The sequence below is a fragment of the Lissotriton helveticus genome, chromosome 4_1 (assembly GCF_964261635.1).
Source record: "Lissotriton helveticus chromosome 4_1, aLisHel1.1, whole genome shotgun sequence".
NCBI lineage: Eukaryota > Metazoa > Chordata > Amphibia > Caudata > Salamandridae > Lissotriton > Lissotriton helveticus.
In genome coordinates this window covers 1,179,237-1,196,535 of record NC_136063.1, presented here as the reverse complement: position 1 = coordinate 1,196,535, position 17,299 = coordinate 1,179,237, and the positions used below count along the sequence as shown (strand labels likewise).

Genomic DNA, 17,299 nt, shown 5'->3' with positions numbered 1-17,299 from the left:
GCCGTTCTCTACTTCCGGGTCTGCCGCCTCTAACCAGTAAGCCACACCACTCCACTCCGCATCTAAGGATTGTTTTGTGCAGGAAGGGGCCCCTTCCTGCACAAAATCAATCCTGCCTGCCAATGAGTCACAAGGGTGTCTGTGTTAGTGCTCGGCAACAAATTGTGCACCAGCGCCGGGGGAAAGGACAGGAATGCATGAAATGTATTTCATAAAGATGGTCCATTTGTGCCCTTCATATTGGCCCACAGCAGCGCAGACTTGCTACACCGCCCCACACAAACTCATTGTAAATGAGGCCCTAAATCTGCGATAGTTCTCATATATGTATCATAATTCGACTTGTGGACAGTTCACTGCAGGGCAAACAATAGATGCCTACGATGCCAGTGTTTTCCCCGCAGTGGTTGCCTTTTTTTCTCTGTTTTAAGGGGGGTGCTCTCTGTTTCCCCTTCCTCTCTGCACCCTGCCCATGGACTTTTTGCCACCTCTAGCTGCAGTGCTGTTTATTTAATGCTGCAGCGCAGGCAGGGATAGGTTTATCAGCAAAATAATTGTGGCATAAGTCCGCAAACCTCGTAATTCGCCGTTTTGATGGTCTCAATGTATGTATGGTTCATGATGTACAAGTTTCTCACCGCATCAGTCCCCAGCGCATGGGACAAGAGGGGTCATATTTATGAGCTGATTTGCGTCTTTCTTGTGCCACACAACGTGGTGCAAAAGTGACACACCTTAAAAATTAAATTTATAAAGTCGCACAAGGTCACCGTGCATGGCCCAGAGGAGCCTTGAGTAATGCAACGCGTCACAAATCGCTACGTTGCTTTACACCACTCCAGGGAGGCTCTCCCATGGGTGTTGCGTGGGTATTCCCATGCAAGACCCATGGATTCTGATGAATTCCCAGGTTTACAAGATGCAGACGACCTAGGGATGCGCCAAAAGCCTACGCCTTTCCAGGGGCATAACGAGGAGAAATATCTTCATTTCTCCTTGGTATTGCCTCTTTCGAAGCCGACACGCATGCACCAGTACACCATGGTGCAAGGGTGCCTACGTCGGTGCCAGGCTGCCCAAAGGGCACCAGCACTTGGGGGAAAATCAGTAATGCACCATTTTGACTTAAATACAGCATATCCCTGTCCTTTCCCTCTCATGCAGCGCAGCTCGACAAGCTGACATGCTGCGCTACACTGTGTGACTCGGCCATGAATATGGCTCGAGCTTTGTGGAATTTTAGTGGAATCCATCAAGGGCACTATTGGAAATGGCCCTTTTTGCAGGGTTATCCCAAATCATTTTGCTTCTTCCTCCTATCTTTTCCTGACCTGTGTTTGTTGGTTTTAGTACTTTGGGCACTTTACCACTGCTAATCAGTGCTAAAGTGCATATGCGCTCTGTGTACGTTGTGCTATGGATTGGTGTTTCCATGATTGGGTATGTGATTTACTTGTTAGTCCCTAGTAAAATGCACTGAGTGTGCCAGGACCTGTGAATCAAATGTTACTCGTGGGCCTGCAACACTGATTGTGCCACCCACGTGAGTAGCCCTGAAAAGGTACATCAGACCTGCCATTGCAGAGTCTGCACGCCGTTGGTAACTGCCATGTTGACTTGGGCCAGTGCACACACTTGTGAGTCCCTAACCTTCCCTTTTCTTATAAGTCAGGCCCCTCTAAGGAAGGCCCAAGGTACCCCTGTGGCCAGGATACAGTGTTTGTGAAAGGTAGGACATGTCCTGGTGTGTGTGGCATGTCCTGATAGTGAATTACAGCCCATTTCGTTTTTCACTATTGCAAGGCTACCAGTTCCCTATAGGATAGAATGGGAGGTCTGTTTATAACATCATATAAACATAACTCGCCCGGGGATTCAAGTAGGGAAATAAAGTTTAGTATGCCAAAAATCAGAATCTAAAAATGCATCTTTTAGTGAAGGTGATTTTTACATTCTGTGTTTGAAAATACCACTTTTAGAAAGTAGGTATTTTGTTGCTCAGTCATCCTGTGTGCCTCTGCTGGAATGTGGATTGCCTGTCTGGATTTTGGACGACAGATGACTAGGGAGCAAGGGTGGCTCCCGATAGTCTAGGTAGGTCAGGAAATGGCTGAGTAGACCTGGGCTGTGATGGAGAAGAGGGAGCAGATTTCCTTGCACCTCAAAGGTTCAGGTCTGCCTCTGACAATGCTGTCTCCCCCACTGCCAGGAACTCACACAAGAGAAGGCAGAACTGGTTCTGCCCGGGCACAGACATCCTCTGCCTAAAAGATCAAAGGATTTTTTTATACAAATACTGGGGCCCTGACCCCTGAACTTTAGAACTCTTTTGGATCAAGAAGACTGCTAAGAAGAAGAGCCAGAGAAGCTGTGAGGAGGTACTACCACTTTGCTGTGTGCTTTGCTGGATTAGCCTGCAGTGTCTGCTTATGTCTTGGGCATTGAAAGGACTGGACTGAACTTTCTGCATCCCACTTCGTGAGTTTCTTCAATGGCTTGAGGTAGAGCTTGCCCCCTGTTCAAGAAGTTTCAGGAACAGCAAATACTTCAATCTCTTCAGCCCACAGCAAAGGGGACTGTGTGTTTTGTGCTGTAACAGAGGGAAAGCAACTTGACGACATCTACGATAACGCTGCAGACTCTGTATCCTGACGGCACCGCATAGTGCACTGCCGCAACGCCGCAACGCCGCAACGCTGCAACGCGACACTGGTCTCACTGACGATGCCTGCTGACATTGCCACGACTTGCTGCTTGCACCGCGACCTATCGACACCGTACTCTACACCGCCTTGCTTCACGCCTAAGCCTAGACACCGTAGAGAGCATCGCCGCAACGCCGGACCGCGACCCTGGTCTCACCGACGACGCCTGCAGATGCCACCAGTGAGCCGATACTTCCCCATGACCTGTGGGCACCACACTCCGCACCGTTTCACAGCAATGACGATGTAGCTGTTTGCACGGTGACCTGCTAGCACCGTGACGAGCACCATCTACATCACTCACCGCGACCCTGGTTTCACCGGCGACACCATCTGATGGCACCACCGAGCCGCTGCTCGCACCTCGACCTGAGGACGCCGCACTTCACACCACAGCGTCCGATGCCTGCCGACGCCAGCGTTCCTGATCTCAACAGAGAGGAGATCCACCTGCAATGCGTGGGACTTCGAAGGCCCCAACGATTCCTACATCGACCTCCAGAACCGACGCCTACTGTCGCCGTGTTTTCAGAAGCTCAACGAGAGGTCGCCGACGCCCTGCATTTCTAAAAGGTACTGTTTGTGAGTCTTCCCAACACCATAGCTGGCCAGCGACACCGCAGTCGGCCAGAACTGTTTTGATTTGTTTGCTCATGATGCTGTGATAGCCCCGGACGGAGCTATCGGCATCAAGGAACTGTTTTTACAGCGTATTTTGATAACTGGATTTTTATCGTTTTTGGTCTTGTATATAAAAATATTGGCTATTTTTCTAAACTAGTGTGGTGTCCTTTAGTAGTGCTTACACTGTATTACTGTTGGTTATGTGCAAATGCTTTACACACTGCCTCTGGGATAAGCCTGACTGCTCATGCCAATCTACCTAGGGGATGAGCAGGGGTTACCTTCAGCGTGTAACTCCCTTGCCCTGACTAGAGTGGTGGTTTCTGCCTGGTTTTGACGCAAACCTTAGCTAAACAGAAATCCCATTTCTAACAGGCACCATAATGTATTTACTACAGTTTATTTATAATCCTGACCATCAGCTGTATGAAATGATGTCTGAATCATAGTGTTCATTTTGCAGACAGGATTCTTAACCAGGAGGAAGACATCATTAGTGCACATCGATAAGAGCAAGCTGCGTTTCTTTCTCTTTTGTGATGATATTCTCTTAGTAGACACACCAGTGTATCCATTACCAGGGCAAATAGGAACGCGGATAATGGACATTCCTGTGTTGTCTTACTAGACAAAGTGTAGTTATAGTTAGGCGAGAGTTTCCACAGTAACATAATTTTTCATTTCTCTCATAATGTTGGTGCTATTTAACAAATCTTCACAACACTTTCCCGCCAAATGTTTACGCACCTAAACTTCCTGGAACATTTTGTGCCAATCTGCCAAGGGGAGGTCGAGGAAAAAGGGTCCCAAAACATTCATTTCCCTTGCTAATTCCCATGGAAAACTTCTGTTGCAGCTAAGAAAAGACTGCCGAAAGGAATTACACTAAGTTTGGCAGAAAGTTAGGGGCATATTACCAACGATTAGCGATATTTGTCACTAACTAGGCTTAGCAACGAATTTTTGATCACTAAGCATTCGCCGGAAATATCGCTGAGATAGCGTGCTATTAGCAACGTTTATCTCCAAAGCGATACATTTTCCGGCGATAGCGTGAATATCGCTGAGAATACAGCGATATTCACGCATTAGCGTCAAAATGCTCTTAGCCATGTTATCCACCTCCCTTTGGATAACATGGCTAAGAACTGGTCAGAGCAGGCGTTAGTTTTTGGTGATAGCGGGAATATTTCCATCACTACGCCTGCCTTGCTAATTTTCGATAGCGACGTTAACGACTGCTTTGAGTCGCTAACAGGTTGGGTACGCCCACTTTGCATGTCATTAGTGATAAATATCGCTGACATGCAAAGCGGGCCCCAAACCGCTCACTATCGCCTACAAGCTGTCGCTAACTGCTGTTAATGACAGGTTGCTAATAGAGCAATAGGATTATCGCCGCTTAGTGGCCGAAAACGGACGCTAAAGTGGCTATAATTGCCTATCGCCCTGCTTGGTAATATGCCCCCTAAAACCTTACTCAGACGTGTGCTTTTTGTGGTTTTGTGAAATTCTGTTCAGACTGTTTTGAAGAATGTGCACATAAAGAAGTGTTCAGGATGGGCTTGAAAGGGGTAACATAGCATATCTGAGCAGTTTATCCAGCGGGCCATCACTTAAAACTGGGACTTTGTGACTGTGCCGCAGAGCTTTTTCTCGCTTGGTCTTTTTTGTTACCCTGGACCAGGACCGGTGCTTTGGTACCAATCAGGAGGGGCGGGGGCAGCACACAGAGAACAGAGGGCTGGAGAGAGGGGGCAGGGGTGACAAGCTGTCCATGGAGGACAGGCAGATGTGGCAACTAATGGAGCACAGAGGACAGGCAGGAGCGACAGCAGACAGAGCTAGTTCCTGTCTCATTTCAACACCTAACTTTAACCCTTATTTTTTCAGTGATTTCTTGTTTTTTTTATTTAAACAAAAGCTAATAATTGTTTACCACACCTAATTATAACGTTTCTTTTTTACTTTTTGTGAAAAATGTATTTTTGTATCATCCTCAAAGTTGAGCATATGCCGGTCCTCCTTAGGAAAGCCGTGCCCAAACACCCGGCTTCACACAGCATTTGGCCAGATTCAGCTGTTGGGTTGCTCACAGAGCCTGGTATAAATGTAACATACAACAATGTCTCTGAGAGTGTTAGTTAAAGGTCAATTTCAAACAGCACAATTAACTGCTGGGAGCGAAAGGAGAAACCAGGGAGACAAGAACATTTTTGACAGCATGGAGTAGAGTTTAGTAAATGCATACATTTATCATATTTAACTTTATATAGTCAAACAAGTGCTCGTGAAAAATGGTGATGGCGCAAGTGACATGTAAGCAAGTATGTACAGCGACAGAAAGAGGCACAACAAAAAAACAAATAATGGTGAGATTTACATAGTTGGGATACCCAGAGAATAGATGATAATACATATAAAAGGAGTCAAGATGGGTATCCTTGAGGAAATAGTTCCAACATTTTCACTGTAAAAGTCGACGTGTTTCGGCCTGTTGAAGTGTTTAGGCCACCATCAGGACCAGGTTACTGTTATTTCTATAGCAGTGGCAACGTATTGTGATTGGGTTCCCAATCGTGATAGAGGAGGATCCCAGAGCAGTACAGGTACAACCTGGGGCCCCTCTGGTGGTCAGGGGGGTTAGCGGGAGGAAAAAAGGGAGGTCCCTGGCGGGTGATCTAGAAAAGATACAGTAATTATTGCACTGAGTTGCGGTAAGACAGAAGCTGCGGTAAGATAAAAGCTGCGGGGCGTGGTATTTAGTTTTGTAGTGTCAGTCTTTCGACAGCCGATTCAACAGCTGACTCCTCAAAACTAAGGGCCATATTACCAAGAACGGCGATAACATTATCGCCGCTTTAGCGGCAGGAAATTGCAGCTAAAGCGGGGATAAGGGGCTTGATAATATGCCCTTGTGAATTCCCATAGAAGCCCAGGTTTGATGTCCTTCACACCAGAACCTGGGCTTCTATGGGAATTCACAAGGGCCTATTATCAAGCCCTTTATCGCCACTTTAGCTGCAGTTTCCTGTCGCTAAAGCGTTGATAATGTTATCGCCGTTCTTGATAATATGGCCCACAGTACCATGCCAGCAGCTTATGTCTTACCGCAGCTTGGTGCGATAATTCTTTATTCTGTTTGAAATTGACCTGTAACTGACACCCTCAGAGACATTGTGTATGTTACAGATGTTCGCCCAAGTCTCTACAGGCTTTATGGGCTACCTCCTGTAGTATAATACTAAACCTGGTATAAAGCCAGACCTTACTGCCAACCTCTCCGGGTGCCCGAATCTTTTGCCAGGCTTTGTAATCTTTCCCCCACATTTGCCCCAATCCCTGCTTCACATAGCCTTTGGCCGTGCAATTTCAGGAACTGCACCCGACCCTCCAGAGCTGCCCAGCCTCTTGCAAGTGTTCAAAACTGCGCTATGCATGACACGGTGCACAGTGGGGCTTTTGGTGCCCACATCCTTCACCCAACCGCCCACAGGTGCTGAGCTCCTGCTGCTCATTGCTTTGGTAGGGCACAGTAGAAGGTTGGGCATGGGACCTAGCCTATGGCTAGACACTGTACATATCCTCCCGCAGGTGCCTAACCTCTGCTACTTATGGATGTTGGCATGGAGCAAGAGAGGGTTGGCCATAGGACATGGCCTACGGCTAGACACTGACCCGATCCTCCTACAGGCACCTACTCTCTGCTGGGCACCGCCGTCGGCAGCGCATAATAGAAGGTTGGCCGTAGGACTTGGCCTATGGCTAGACACTGAACCTATCCTCCCACAGGTGCCTAATCTCTGCTGGGCACCGCCGTTGGCAGTGCGTAATAGAAGGTTGACCTTAGGACCTAGCCTTTGGCTAGAGCCCTGAACCTATCCTCCCACAGGTGCCTAATCTCTGCTGGGCACCGCCGTCGGCAGTGCATAATAGAAGGTTGGCCGTAGGACTTGGCCTATAGCTAGATACTGAACCTATCCTCCCACAGGTGCCTAATCTCTGCTGGGCACCGCCGTCGGCAGTGCATAATAGAAGGTTGGCCGTAGGACTTGGCCTATAGCTAGATACTGAACCTATCCTCCCACAGGTGCCTAATCTCTGCTGGGCACCGCCGTTGGCAGTGCGTAATAGAAGGTTGACCTTAGGACCTAGCCTTTGGCTAGACACTGAACCTAACCTCCTACAGGTGCCTACTCTCTGCTGCGTTCAGCCTTTGGCGGTCCGCAATGGAAGGCTAACCTTAAGACCTAGCCTATGGCCAGACACGCTACCCATCCATCCGTGCATAAATCCATTACCGGCAATGAACCCTCTGTGATCCTGCCGATGCTTCAACTGTATCAGGTCTCTCGGACACTTATATCCAACAACAAAAAACTTTTGACAGTTCCTAGAATCCATCGGGCACGTATGGGTGGTCGACATTTTTCTCTCCATGCGGCAAAATGATGGAACCGGCTCCCCGATCCAGTTCGCCTTGAACCTAATTATCTCCTCTTCAGGAAACTGCTGAAGACATTTCTCTTTCCATGAGTAGCTGAAAAGTTCTAGCAGTCTTAAATGCGCTGGGATGCCCCAGGGTAGCCATGCCCTATAGAAATACGTATTCATTCATTCATCCACCCACAGGTGCCGAACCTCTGTTGCACATGGCCATTGGCAGTGCACAGCAGGAGTGTGGCACTGGCCTGGCCCCCAAGCATGGTCTGCGCCCAACCCTCGTGAGCCTCCAAATTTGCGTCAGGCCATGTGTAGCAGGAGTTTGGGTGCCTAATGCCCAGTGGTTGATCCACTGCCCATTGCTCATGGGCGTTGGTTGTGCACCGTAGAGGGATGGCTGAAGAGCCTGACAGGTGGCTGGGCACTTACCCTGCCTGCTTTGATTGCCCAAATGCCAATGGGCACTCAACCCCCGCTGTACACAGCCTTCAGCCTTGCGCATCGGTGGGTTGGACCCTCGCCATACCCACTCCAGGCAGCCAATCCCACTGCACCCATTCTACAGCGTGCAAAATGGCAGTTGGCTCATTGCTTTTTTTAAACTGTTATTGGTGCATTGGTGTATATTTAATTTTGGCCCTGGGATTGGTTCACGCTGCGTCCACCTTGTCCCTTATATGTTTTTTCATTTTTGTTTCAGGATTCCGGAACTGAGCATCTGAGTCCTTTATTAACTCCTAACTTTAAGACGTTCGGTATTCACAGAAGGCATTTAGGACTCCTAACTTCTGTGAATAGCAAAATAAGTAAGTGCCTTCTGTGAATACCAAAATGGTAGTATGTTTAGGATTTTGTCTTAAGTTAGTTCTGTGAATCGGGCCCCCAGTGCTTGGGTGTGTCAGAGGGGGTTATTTGGGATCTGAGTTAGATCTCTGTATTAAACAGTATGAGATTGTGGTCCGACCAGTCAATAGGAGTGATGGATCGAAGTGAGACAAGATCATGTTTGGTGATAATCGCATTCGGAGTGGCGCCTTTGATATAAGTCGGTTCATTGCAAAGGTGGTTGATATTGTTAATTTCACAAAAGTTAGTCAGATTGCGTACTGTGGTATGTTCACCATTGTTCCAGTGAATGTGAAGTCGCCCAAGAAGACATCCTTCGAGCCAGCTAGTAGGAACCGTGTCAGTAGGTCAGTTATTTCTTCGACAAAAAGGGTGCGATCACCAGGAGGGTGGTAGATGGGGCAAAATTTGATGGAAGAGGAGCCTTTGGCAGTGAGTTCTACTCCAAGGTATTCAAAAGTCGAATATTTTGCGGTCTTGAAGGTGGAAAAATTGACTCCATCTTTGTGGATGATTGCTAGTCCGACTCCTTTCCTCTTTAGTCTGTCCCGTCTAATGACGGAGTATCCAGGAGGTGCTAGCAGGTCAAGTGTGGGGGTGGAGTGCTCATTAAGTTAGAGACCCAGGTCCATTATTAGTGGTATCAATTGTCTGAATAGTGGTGTATTGAGCGGGTGGTCTGGGCGAGGTGATCATTCAAGGGATTATATTAGGTCCCACGGTAACTGCAATTGTAGATGAGGCTCGTAGACCATTTTCTGGTTCATTGTAATGTTGGATTCGCAGAGTGCATCAGCTTCACGAGCTGATACGGAGCTAGGGACGATGTCTGTGGGACGATCGACTCAAGGGAATAGAGGTCCAGTGGGTATGTTGGCGGACAATTGGAGAGCCTATAAGGGGAGACAGCTTCTCCATGCCCAGGGTGTGGTAGTGGGTACACTTGGCCTGGATCACAAGCTCTTTCTTTACTTGTGAGAAGTCAAGTTTTTGTTCTAGTCGTTCCAGGAGCTGGGTGATTCTGTCAGTGAAGGTTTCAGTTCTGAAAGTGGACTGAGAAGCGTCCGGTCTAGTATTAAAGGAAGGAGAGTGAGCTATGCTCTAGGGAGGGTGAGTACCATTGAGGTTGGAAAGGCAGTCAGTTTGTGTGGACAGAGACATGTCTGCATCAGGAGAGACGGCCAAGACCCCAGGGGAATCTGTTGTGGAAGGTCTTAAAGCGAGTTGAGTTACCGTGTGTTCGTTGGTTACGGTGGGTTTGATTGAAGTTATTTTAGATAAGACTTGTTGAAGGCACTCTTCCAGGGGGGCCGTCAAGTTGCTCATCTTGTCAGAGGGTGCAGCAGTGGTGCATAGCGAGTCAGTGGAGGCAAGGAGGCGAGAAGGATTGGGGTTGTTGTTCGGGATGTAGGGGGAGGCAACTGTGGGGCACAAGGGCATGTTTGGTAAAAGAATCGAGAAATGAGGGAAAGTGTCGGTCAACGATGGTGAGGTGACGGTCTGAAGTTTGCATAAGTATGTTCCCTGTCCTGAAAATAGAGATGGAGATTTCCCCTGCAAAGGTTTGTGAGGGGGAAACTGTAAGGTTGATTCCATAGGGGGTTGTTATAGATTTAGTAATTTGTAGGTGGAGAAGGAAGGTGTTTCTCCACTTTGCAGACCATTTAGTGTAGAAGACAAAGTCGGTCTTCTTGTTGCCATTGCTCCCACTTTGGTAGGTATCGACTATTAGGGTTTCTGGAAGACGTTTGCGTAGTCTTTGTTTGAAATTATTTTTTGCATTCTTGGAGAGGTTTTTAGGATAGCTTCTGAGTGCAGTGTCTCTGGGTTTGTAGCGGAGCATTATAAGAGATGTTAACAGACTTGATATTGATAACTTCCAGGCCGGTAGGGGCCGCTGCGAAGGAGTAATGCTTCACCGTGGAACCATAAGTTTAAATAATATAATGAACCTAGGCAATTACAAAAGTGAAAATAACTTACTAGATCGTCAACAAGGGATGGGTAACTGTGGAGACGATATCCACTTGCTATTCTAGTATTTCTATATACCACCTGCTAAATGTTGATAAGCTATCACAAATGAATACAAAAAAGCATATAGATAGATCCAGACAAAGGGATAACAAAGGGATAACCTCTTCCGTGTTACGGTGGTCGTGTGCTCATAACGAGCTGAGCTCGTCATGAGCCGTGCAACGCTTGCACGTGCGTCTAATTCCCCCACTGTGCTGAACGTTCGAAAAACGGGCACGGTCATGACGAGCTGAGCTCGTCATGAGCACAGCGCCACCATACTGCGTGATGAGCTGAGCTCATCACGAGCACCGGGGCGCTATGTGCTCCCCCCAGCACAGCGGGGGAATTACCCCCGCTGCGAAGGGGGTTAAAGGAAATAAGATGAAAAGGAAAACAGTGTGGGTCGACATTCATAATTAGGTCACAAGGTGGAGCTCCAGGCTAAAGCAGGATCAAATAATTCTTTTCGTTTTCTGTGAAAAACAGATCTAGTCTGGTGTAGTTTGTTTCCTGAAAAGTAAGGAATAGCCGTCTGATTTTTCAGCAGTTCATCAGGCTCGTCCTGCATTCCTCCAGCACAGCAGCCAGGGCCGGCGCTAGGCATGGGCAATGTGGGCCGCTGCCCGGGGCCGGCGCTAGGCATGGGCAGTGTCGGCCGCTGCCCGAGGCGGGCGCTAGGCTTGAGCAGTGTTCGGGCTGGACTCTTCCCATGAGGCACAGGGTCAGACTGATTTGCATATGGCCATGTCTGAACTGGGGTGGTGGAGTCAGCTAAAGAATGATGATCGATTAAACCCAGATCTCTTGACTGGGGGTGAGTGCTTGCAATGTTCAACACTCCGTCTATCATCCCCTTTGGTTTTGCAGTGTGGGCAGCTGCCCAGGACTCTGTCAGCCCCCGCCATGGGACCCCGCACCAGTGCGACAGTCAGACCACGGCAGGAAAAGTGACACTTTGTAAGTGCACAACCATAGGAGGCCCCCTCCCCTGGCCTCACCGCTTCACAGTTTCAAACTCAGGTTTGTCCCGCAGTTAGGCCTCCACCCCCCACCCAGCAGAGGCACCGCAGGAGGGCTACTGCCCTGCTGTTGTTAGCTCCTTGGCAGTATGGGGGTAAGCAACCCTCACACCTTCAGACCTTCAGACCTTGATGAGCTGTTGAGAGGTGCTTGAAAATGGCTGAGGGGGGGTGGGGCGAGGTCAAGTCAATGCAAATTAGAAGGGCCTCGCACTTTCCCTTTCTGCCCAGGGCCCCAAAAGTCCAAGAACCAACTCTGACAGCAGCACTCACCATCAATGTACAGTTTTGATTTTTTCCTCAGTCTTTCATTATCTTAATGCTGCAATGAGGGTTCAGTTGGGTAGAAATCAATTCTTATTAATGAAGACAACGCCCAACCATCACGTAACGTTTTAAACTCCGAGTTTGTGCTTAAACTGGACTGTCTACCAATAGGGGTGACATGTCAATCCTACACCCTATAGTCAGTCCTCTGCCTTATATAACATTCCCTATACACTGATCTACACATGTATGAGTCACTGTCTCTGTGTGATATGTGTGTGTGTAAAGTGCTCAGACACCCTGCACTGGTATGAGTGGGGAATCTGTGGCGAAGGATGTCCGAGGGGGCATCGACAAGCATTGTCGCACGGGGCGCCTCCAGCGCCAAAGCCGGCCCTGCCCACAGAGGAACTCAACAAATGCAACTCTCTGCCAACCACGGTAAACACACATTACAACGCATTTTTTACAACGCACTACTATTACAACGGAACTTTTACAACGCAAATACCATTACAACGCATTTATTTACAACGCATGTTTTTACAACGCAGGTACTTTTACAACGCATACCATTACAACGTAAGTATTGGTAAGTATATAATTATATTTAAAATGTTATATGTTAGGTTTTTTTTAAAGGGGTATTTTTAGGGTTTAGGGTCAGTTTTGGGTTTTTGGGTAAAGGGGTATTTTTAGGGTTCAGGGTCAGTTTTAGGTTTTTGGGTAAAGGGATATTTTTAGGGTTCAGGGTCAGTTTTGGGTTTTTGGGTAATGGGGTATTTTTAGGGTTCAGGGTCAGTTTTGAGTTTTTGGGTAAAGGGGTATTTTTTGGGTTCAGGGTCAGTTTTCAGTTTTTGGGTAAAGGGGTATTTTTAGGGTTCAGGGTCAGTTTTCAGTTTTTGGGTAAAGGGGTATTTTTAGGGTTCAGGGTCAGTTTTGGGTTTTTGGGTAAAGGGGTATTTTTAGGGTTCAGGGTCAGTTTTGGGTTTTTGGGTAAAGGGGTATTTTTAGGGTTCAGGGTCAGTTTTCAGTTTTTGGGTAAAGGGGTATTTTTAGGGTTCAGGGTCAGTTTTCAGTTTTTGGGTAAAGGGGTATTTTTAGGGTTTAGGGTCAGTTTTCAGTTTTTGGGTAAAGGGGTATTTTTAGGGTTTAGGGTCAGTTTTGGGTTTTTGGGTAAAGGGGTATTTTTAGGGTTCAGGGTCAGTTTTGGGTTTTTGGGTAAAGGGGTACAGGGTAAAAATAAAATAAAATTAAATTTAAATTAAATTAATTAAATGAAATTAAATTAAATTAAATTAAATTAAATTAAATACAATTACATTACATTATATTAATTTTAAATAATATACAATTAAAAAAAAAATATATACTTACCAATACTTACGTTGTAATGGTATGCGTTGTAAAGGTACCTGCGTTGTAAAAAAATGCGTTGTAAATACATGCGTGGTAATAGTATTGGCGTTGTAAAAGTCCCGTTGTAACGGTATGCGTTGTAAAAACATGCGTTTTAACGTCATATATCCGCCAACCACACAATCTCCAACGGTGTATCATGCCGCCTGTAGGAAAATGCCCCTTCATCAGGGTGTAAAGCCCTACATATTACGGGGCAGATTGACGAGCCCCTTGAACCACCTTTGCACCGCTGTTGCATCACTTCTGTGATGCAGCGGCGGCGTAAACCATGCGCCACATTGCGCCCTATTTAAAACATGACGCATCTAGAGGGGGAGGGGGTGTTCCGGAGCAGTAAAGCCTCAGTAGAGTGCATGAGTGAAATGTACAAGATTCCACTCAGTCACTTTTCCGACGCCGCTGCGTAAAACCCTTGCCCCTGCTTGAAGCAGGCGTAAGGGGTAACACACCTTGTTTTATATGGACAGCTCACAAGTATTGCTGGAGTTGCGTCGCACTTGCGACACAACTCCAGCAATGCGCCACCCTTCTGACGGGAGATGCGTCACGAATCTGTCTATCCTTGTGCCACAATGAGCCGCATAGTAAATGCGACGCCTGTGTGGTGGCGCAAGGGTAAACTTGCGTGACGCATCATACCTGGCGCATCCCTGCTGATTTGCAGGGACTCTCCAGTCATCATAAATCTGGCCCTACAGGTGTAATTTATGATTATAATATTTATATATCCTTCTCAGTGAGCCAGGAGGCACCTTTTATAATTGTAATTGCATCTCTCGTAAACCTGAGTTGCACAGCGAACACTACAGCGTCATCTCACATTGATAAGCATCAAACTTGGGGGCATATTATCAAGGGGGTTTATCTCCGCTTTTTTGGCTTTAAAAGCCAAGAAAGCGGAGATAAAATTATCTCCCTATTACCTAGCTGTCGCTAACACCAGTTAGCGACAGCTAGTAGGAGATAGCGACCATCTTGGGCCCCGCTTTGCATGTCAGTGATATTTATCACTAATGACATGCAAAGTGGGCGTGCCAAGATGTTAGCGACTGGAAACAGTCGCTAACATCGCTATCTCCTATTACCAACTTTTGGAGATGTTCGCGCTAAGCGCGAATATCTCCAAAAGCGAACACCTGCCCTGAGCAGTTCTTAGCCATGTTATCCAATGGGAGGTGGATAACATGGCTAAGAGCATTAGCTCGTTAATGCATGAATATCGCTGACTTTTCAGCGATATTCATGCATTTCGGCCGATTTTTATCACTTAGGAGATATACCTTGATAATAGCAAGGTTCCTAAGCGATAAAAATCGCCGCAGCTCGGCGATAAAAATATCGCCGATAAACCAACATAGCGATAATTATCGCTAATTGTTGGTAATATGCCCCTTAGTTTTTATCTCCAAGATGCTCACGTGCACGGTGCATTAACAGCAGTTAGATGCACTGAGGGCATTCTGCTTTGTACGTCACACCCTCTTCATCCCTGGCCATCAAGGCAGAACCAATTCCTTTGAAAGAGAAGAAACACACTGAACGCAAACATGTCGTAATAAGCATGAATGATAGAATAGCCATGGGTCTCAGTGGTGCCTACGTCTAGGTGTAAAAGCTGAGGAGTTGTATGTCTCAGCCACCCTTGAACTCCAGTAACACAGCTCAGCTCCACTCAGAACTTCTCCCCATGAGGCCAGGGGCAGTAATGTTGGTGATGGTGGTAATGGTGGTATTCAATGGTAGTGATAGTAAATATTAAAAACAAAATACAGACATGGTGCTTTCTGCTTGAAATGCAGGTAGGAGTTATAGGATTGGGACCGTAATGAGTGAGCGTATGTTGCACAAAATAATGAGTTCCTCAATAATCCAAACACTCTTCAGGAAGAGAAATGTTCATCAAACAGCTGATAGCATGAGGTGAGGCGGTATTACTCACTCCATGTCTATTTTAAAGAATCCTCAACAAAAGGCAGCTTTTTTGTCTGTAATTCTGTGCTCAGCTCCCAGGTGTCCTCCCCCTCTTCTCACCCTGTAGGTGCTGATGCAGATCTGGTCTGCGATGCAGTCGAAGGGTCCATGGTGCAGGTTGATGCCGGCAATGGCCAGGTCTTTGGATTGAATGCAAGTGGAAATGCCTTCACCCTGAACAATCTGATCTGGACTCCGCTCGTGGGACAGTTCCTCCACGTCACTGTCGGCTTAGCCGGAGTGTGGGCCGCCGGCACCGGCAACCATCCCTTCAAGATGATTGGCGGAGACTGGGCCAGGATCAATGGAGGTGGGTGGAACCTTATTTACATGTATACTCAATGACCAGCAAGAACCCCTTACAACTGCAGCCAGCTGGTGGTCGCAGGCTCAAGCATGACAAACTCAAACTTCTATCTTACCAAGGTTAATAATTTGATTATAATAAAATTGGTTATTGTTACACATGCTATTTGTAAACCTTAAAAAGAATAAAAGTGCAGTATGAATCTCTGTATAAAAAAGGTATTGTCCAAATTCTTAATCTTATTCTTATTCATGATTGGTATTCATACTCCCAATCTTATTCTGAGTCATTGTTTTTATTCTTATTCCTATACTCATTCTTATCCTCATTCTTATTCATATTTTAATTTTTATTCTTACTCTTCTTCTAATTCTAGTTCTTTTTAGTCTTAGTCTTATTCTAAATCTAACTTTAACTCTAACTCAAATTCATATTCATCATCTTACTATCACAGGTATTAGTGTGCTTTAGGAATTATATTTTCATTTAATTTAATTTCATTTCTTACTTTTATTCTTCTTATCCTTATTCTTACTCTTATTCATACTCTTATTCTTATTGTTGTTATTGTTTTTATTCTTATTCTTACTGTCATTCTTTATGTTTGTATCCTTACTCTTACAATTATTTTTTATTCTTGCTATTCTAACTCTTATTCTTACTCCTAGTCTTATTATACTTTATCTTTATCTTAAGCTTACTATCATTGTTAATATTTAAAATGTTATTCTTACTATTATTCCTTTTAGTTTTAGTCTTACTTTTACTCTAAATCTAACTTCAACTTGAATCTTACTGATATTCCTATTATTCTTATTCACACTTTTATTCTTACTCCTAATATTATTCTTATTCTATTTATTCTTACTCTTATTCTTATTCTCACTCCACTATTTTATTTATACTTAATGTCAATCTTACATTTACTATTATTCTTATCATTCTTATTCTTACCCTTATTATTTTTCCTATTCTCATTCCAATTCTTGTTCTAATTCCTATTTTTAACCTTAATATATTTTTATTCTTATTCTTACTATTATTATTAACATTCTTATTCCGTTAATTCATACTCTTGTTCCGACTCCTACTCTTATTCTTAAGCTTACTATTATTCTCACTATTATTCTTATCCTTCCTTTTGCGCTTAGTCTTACTCGAACTCTTATTCTACTCTAACCAACTACTAGTCTACTCTAACTCTAAATCTCATTATTACTCTAACTGTCCTTCTTTTTCTAAGTCTTACTGTTGTTCTTTCTTTATTTCTAACTTTTACTATTCTTCTCATTCTTATAATTATTCTTGTTATTTTTAGTCTAACTCTCACTGTGAGGATTGTGACTTATTATACAGTAGGGTTGTCCAGTTATACTGTGTAATAAACTCAAAAAGCTGTCTTGGGTCTAATAAATCATTTGAAAAATCTTTAGCTCAACCCTGAGTACCTGCAGCTTCGAAAGGTGATACTTAAACAACATAACTAGTGTAAAGCATTAAGAAGCACCAAACAAGGAAATAAGAAAGTCACACAACATAAAAGAAATCTGACACACATTTATAAAAATAGATCATATTTTTATGAATATTTAGGCACAGAAATTAGCAAATTCTACCACAGGGTTCCGCAAATAAAACATTTCAAGCAAAATGTAAACCTCAGCTTTTTTGTCCAA

General features: G+C 45.3%; 1 protein-coding gene across 1 annotated transcript in view; it reads left to right on the top strand.

Annotated features, from left to right (window-relative positions):
* Positions 1-17,299, top strand: part of LOC144826886 (fish-egg lectin-like) — a 56,643-nt gene that overhangs the window by 953 nt on the left and 38,391 nt on the right. Inside the window, exon 2 of the mRNA XM_078685342.1 lies at positions 15,384-15,626. Coding sequence (XP_078541468.1) covers positions 15,384-15,626 — 243 coding nt within the window. The remainder of the gene's footprint in view (positions 1-15,383; positions 15,627-17,299) is intronic.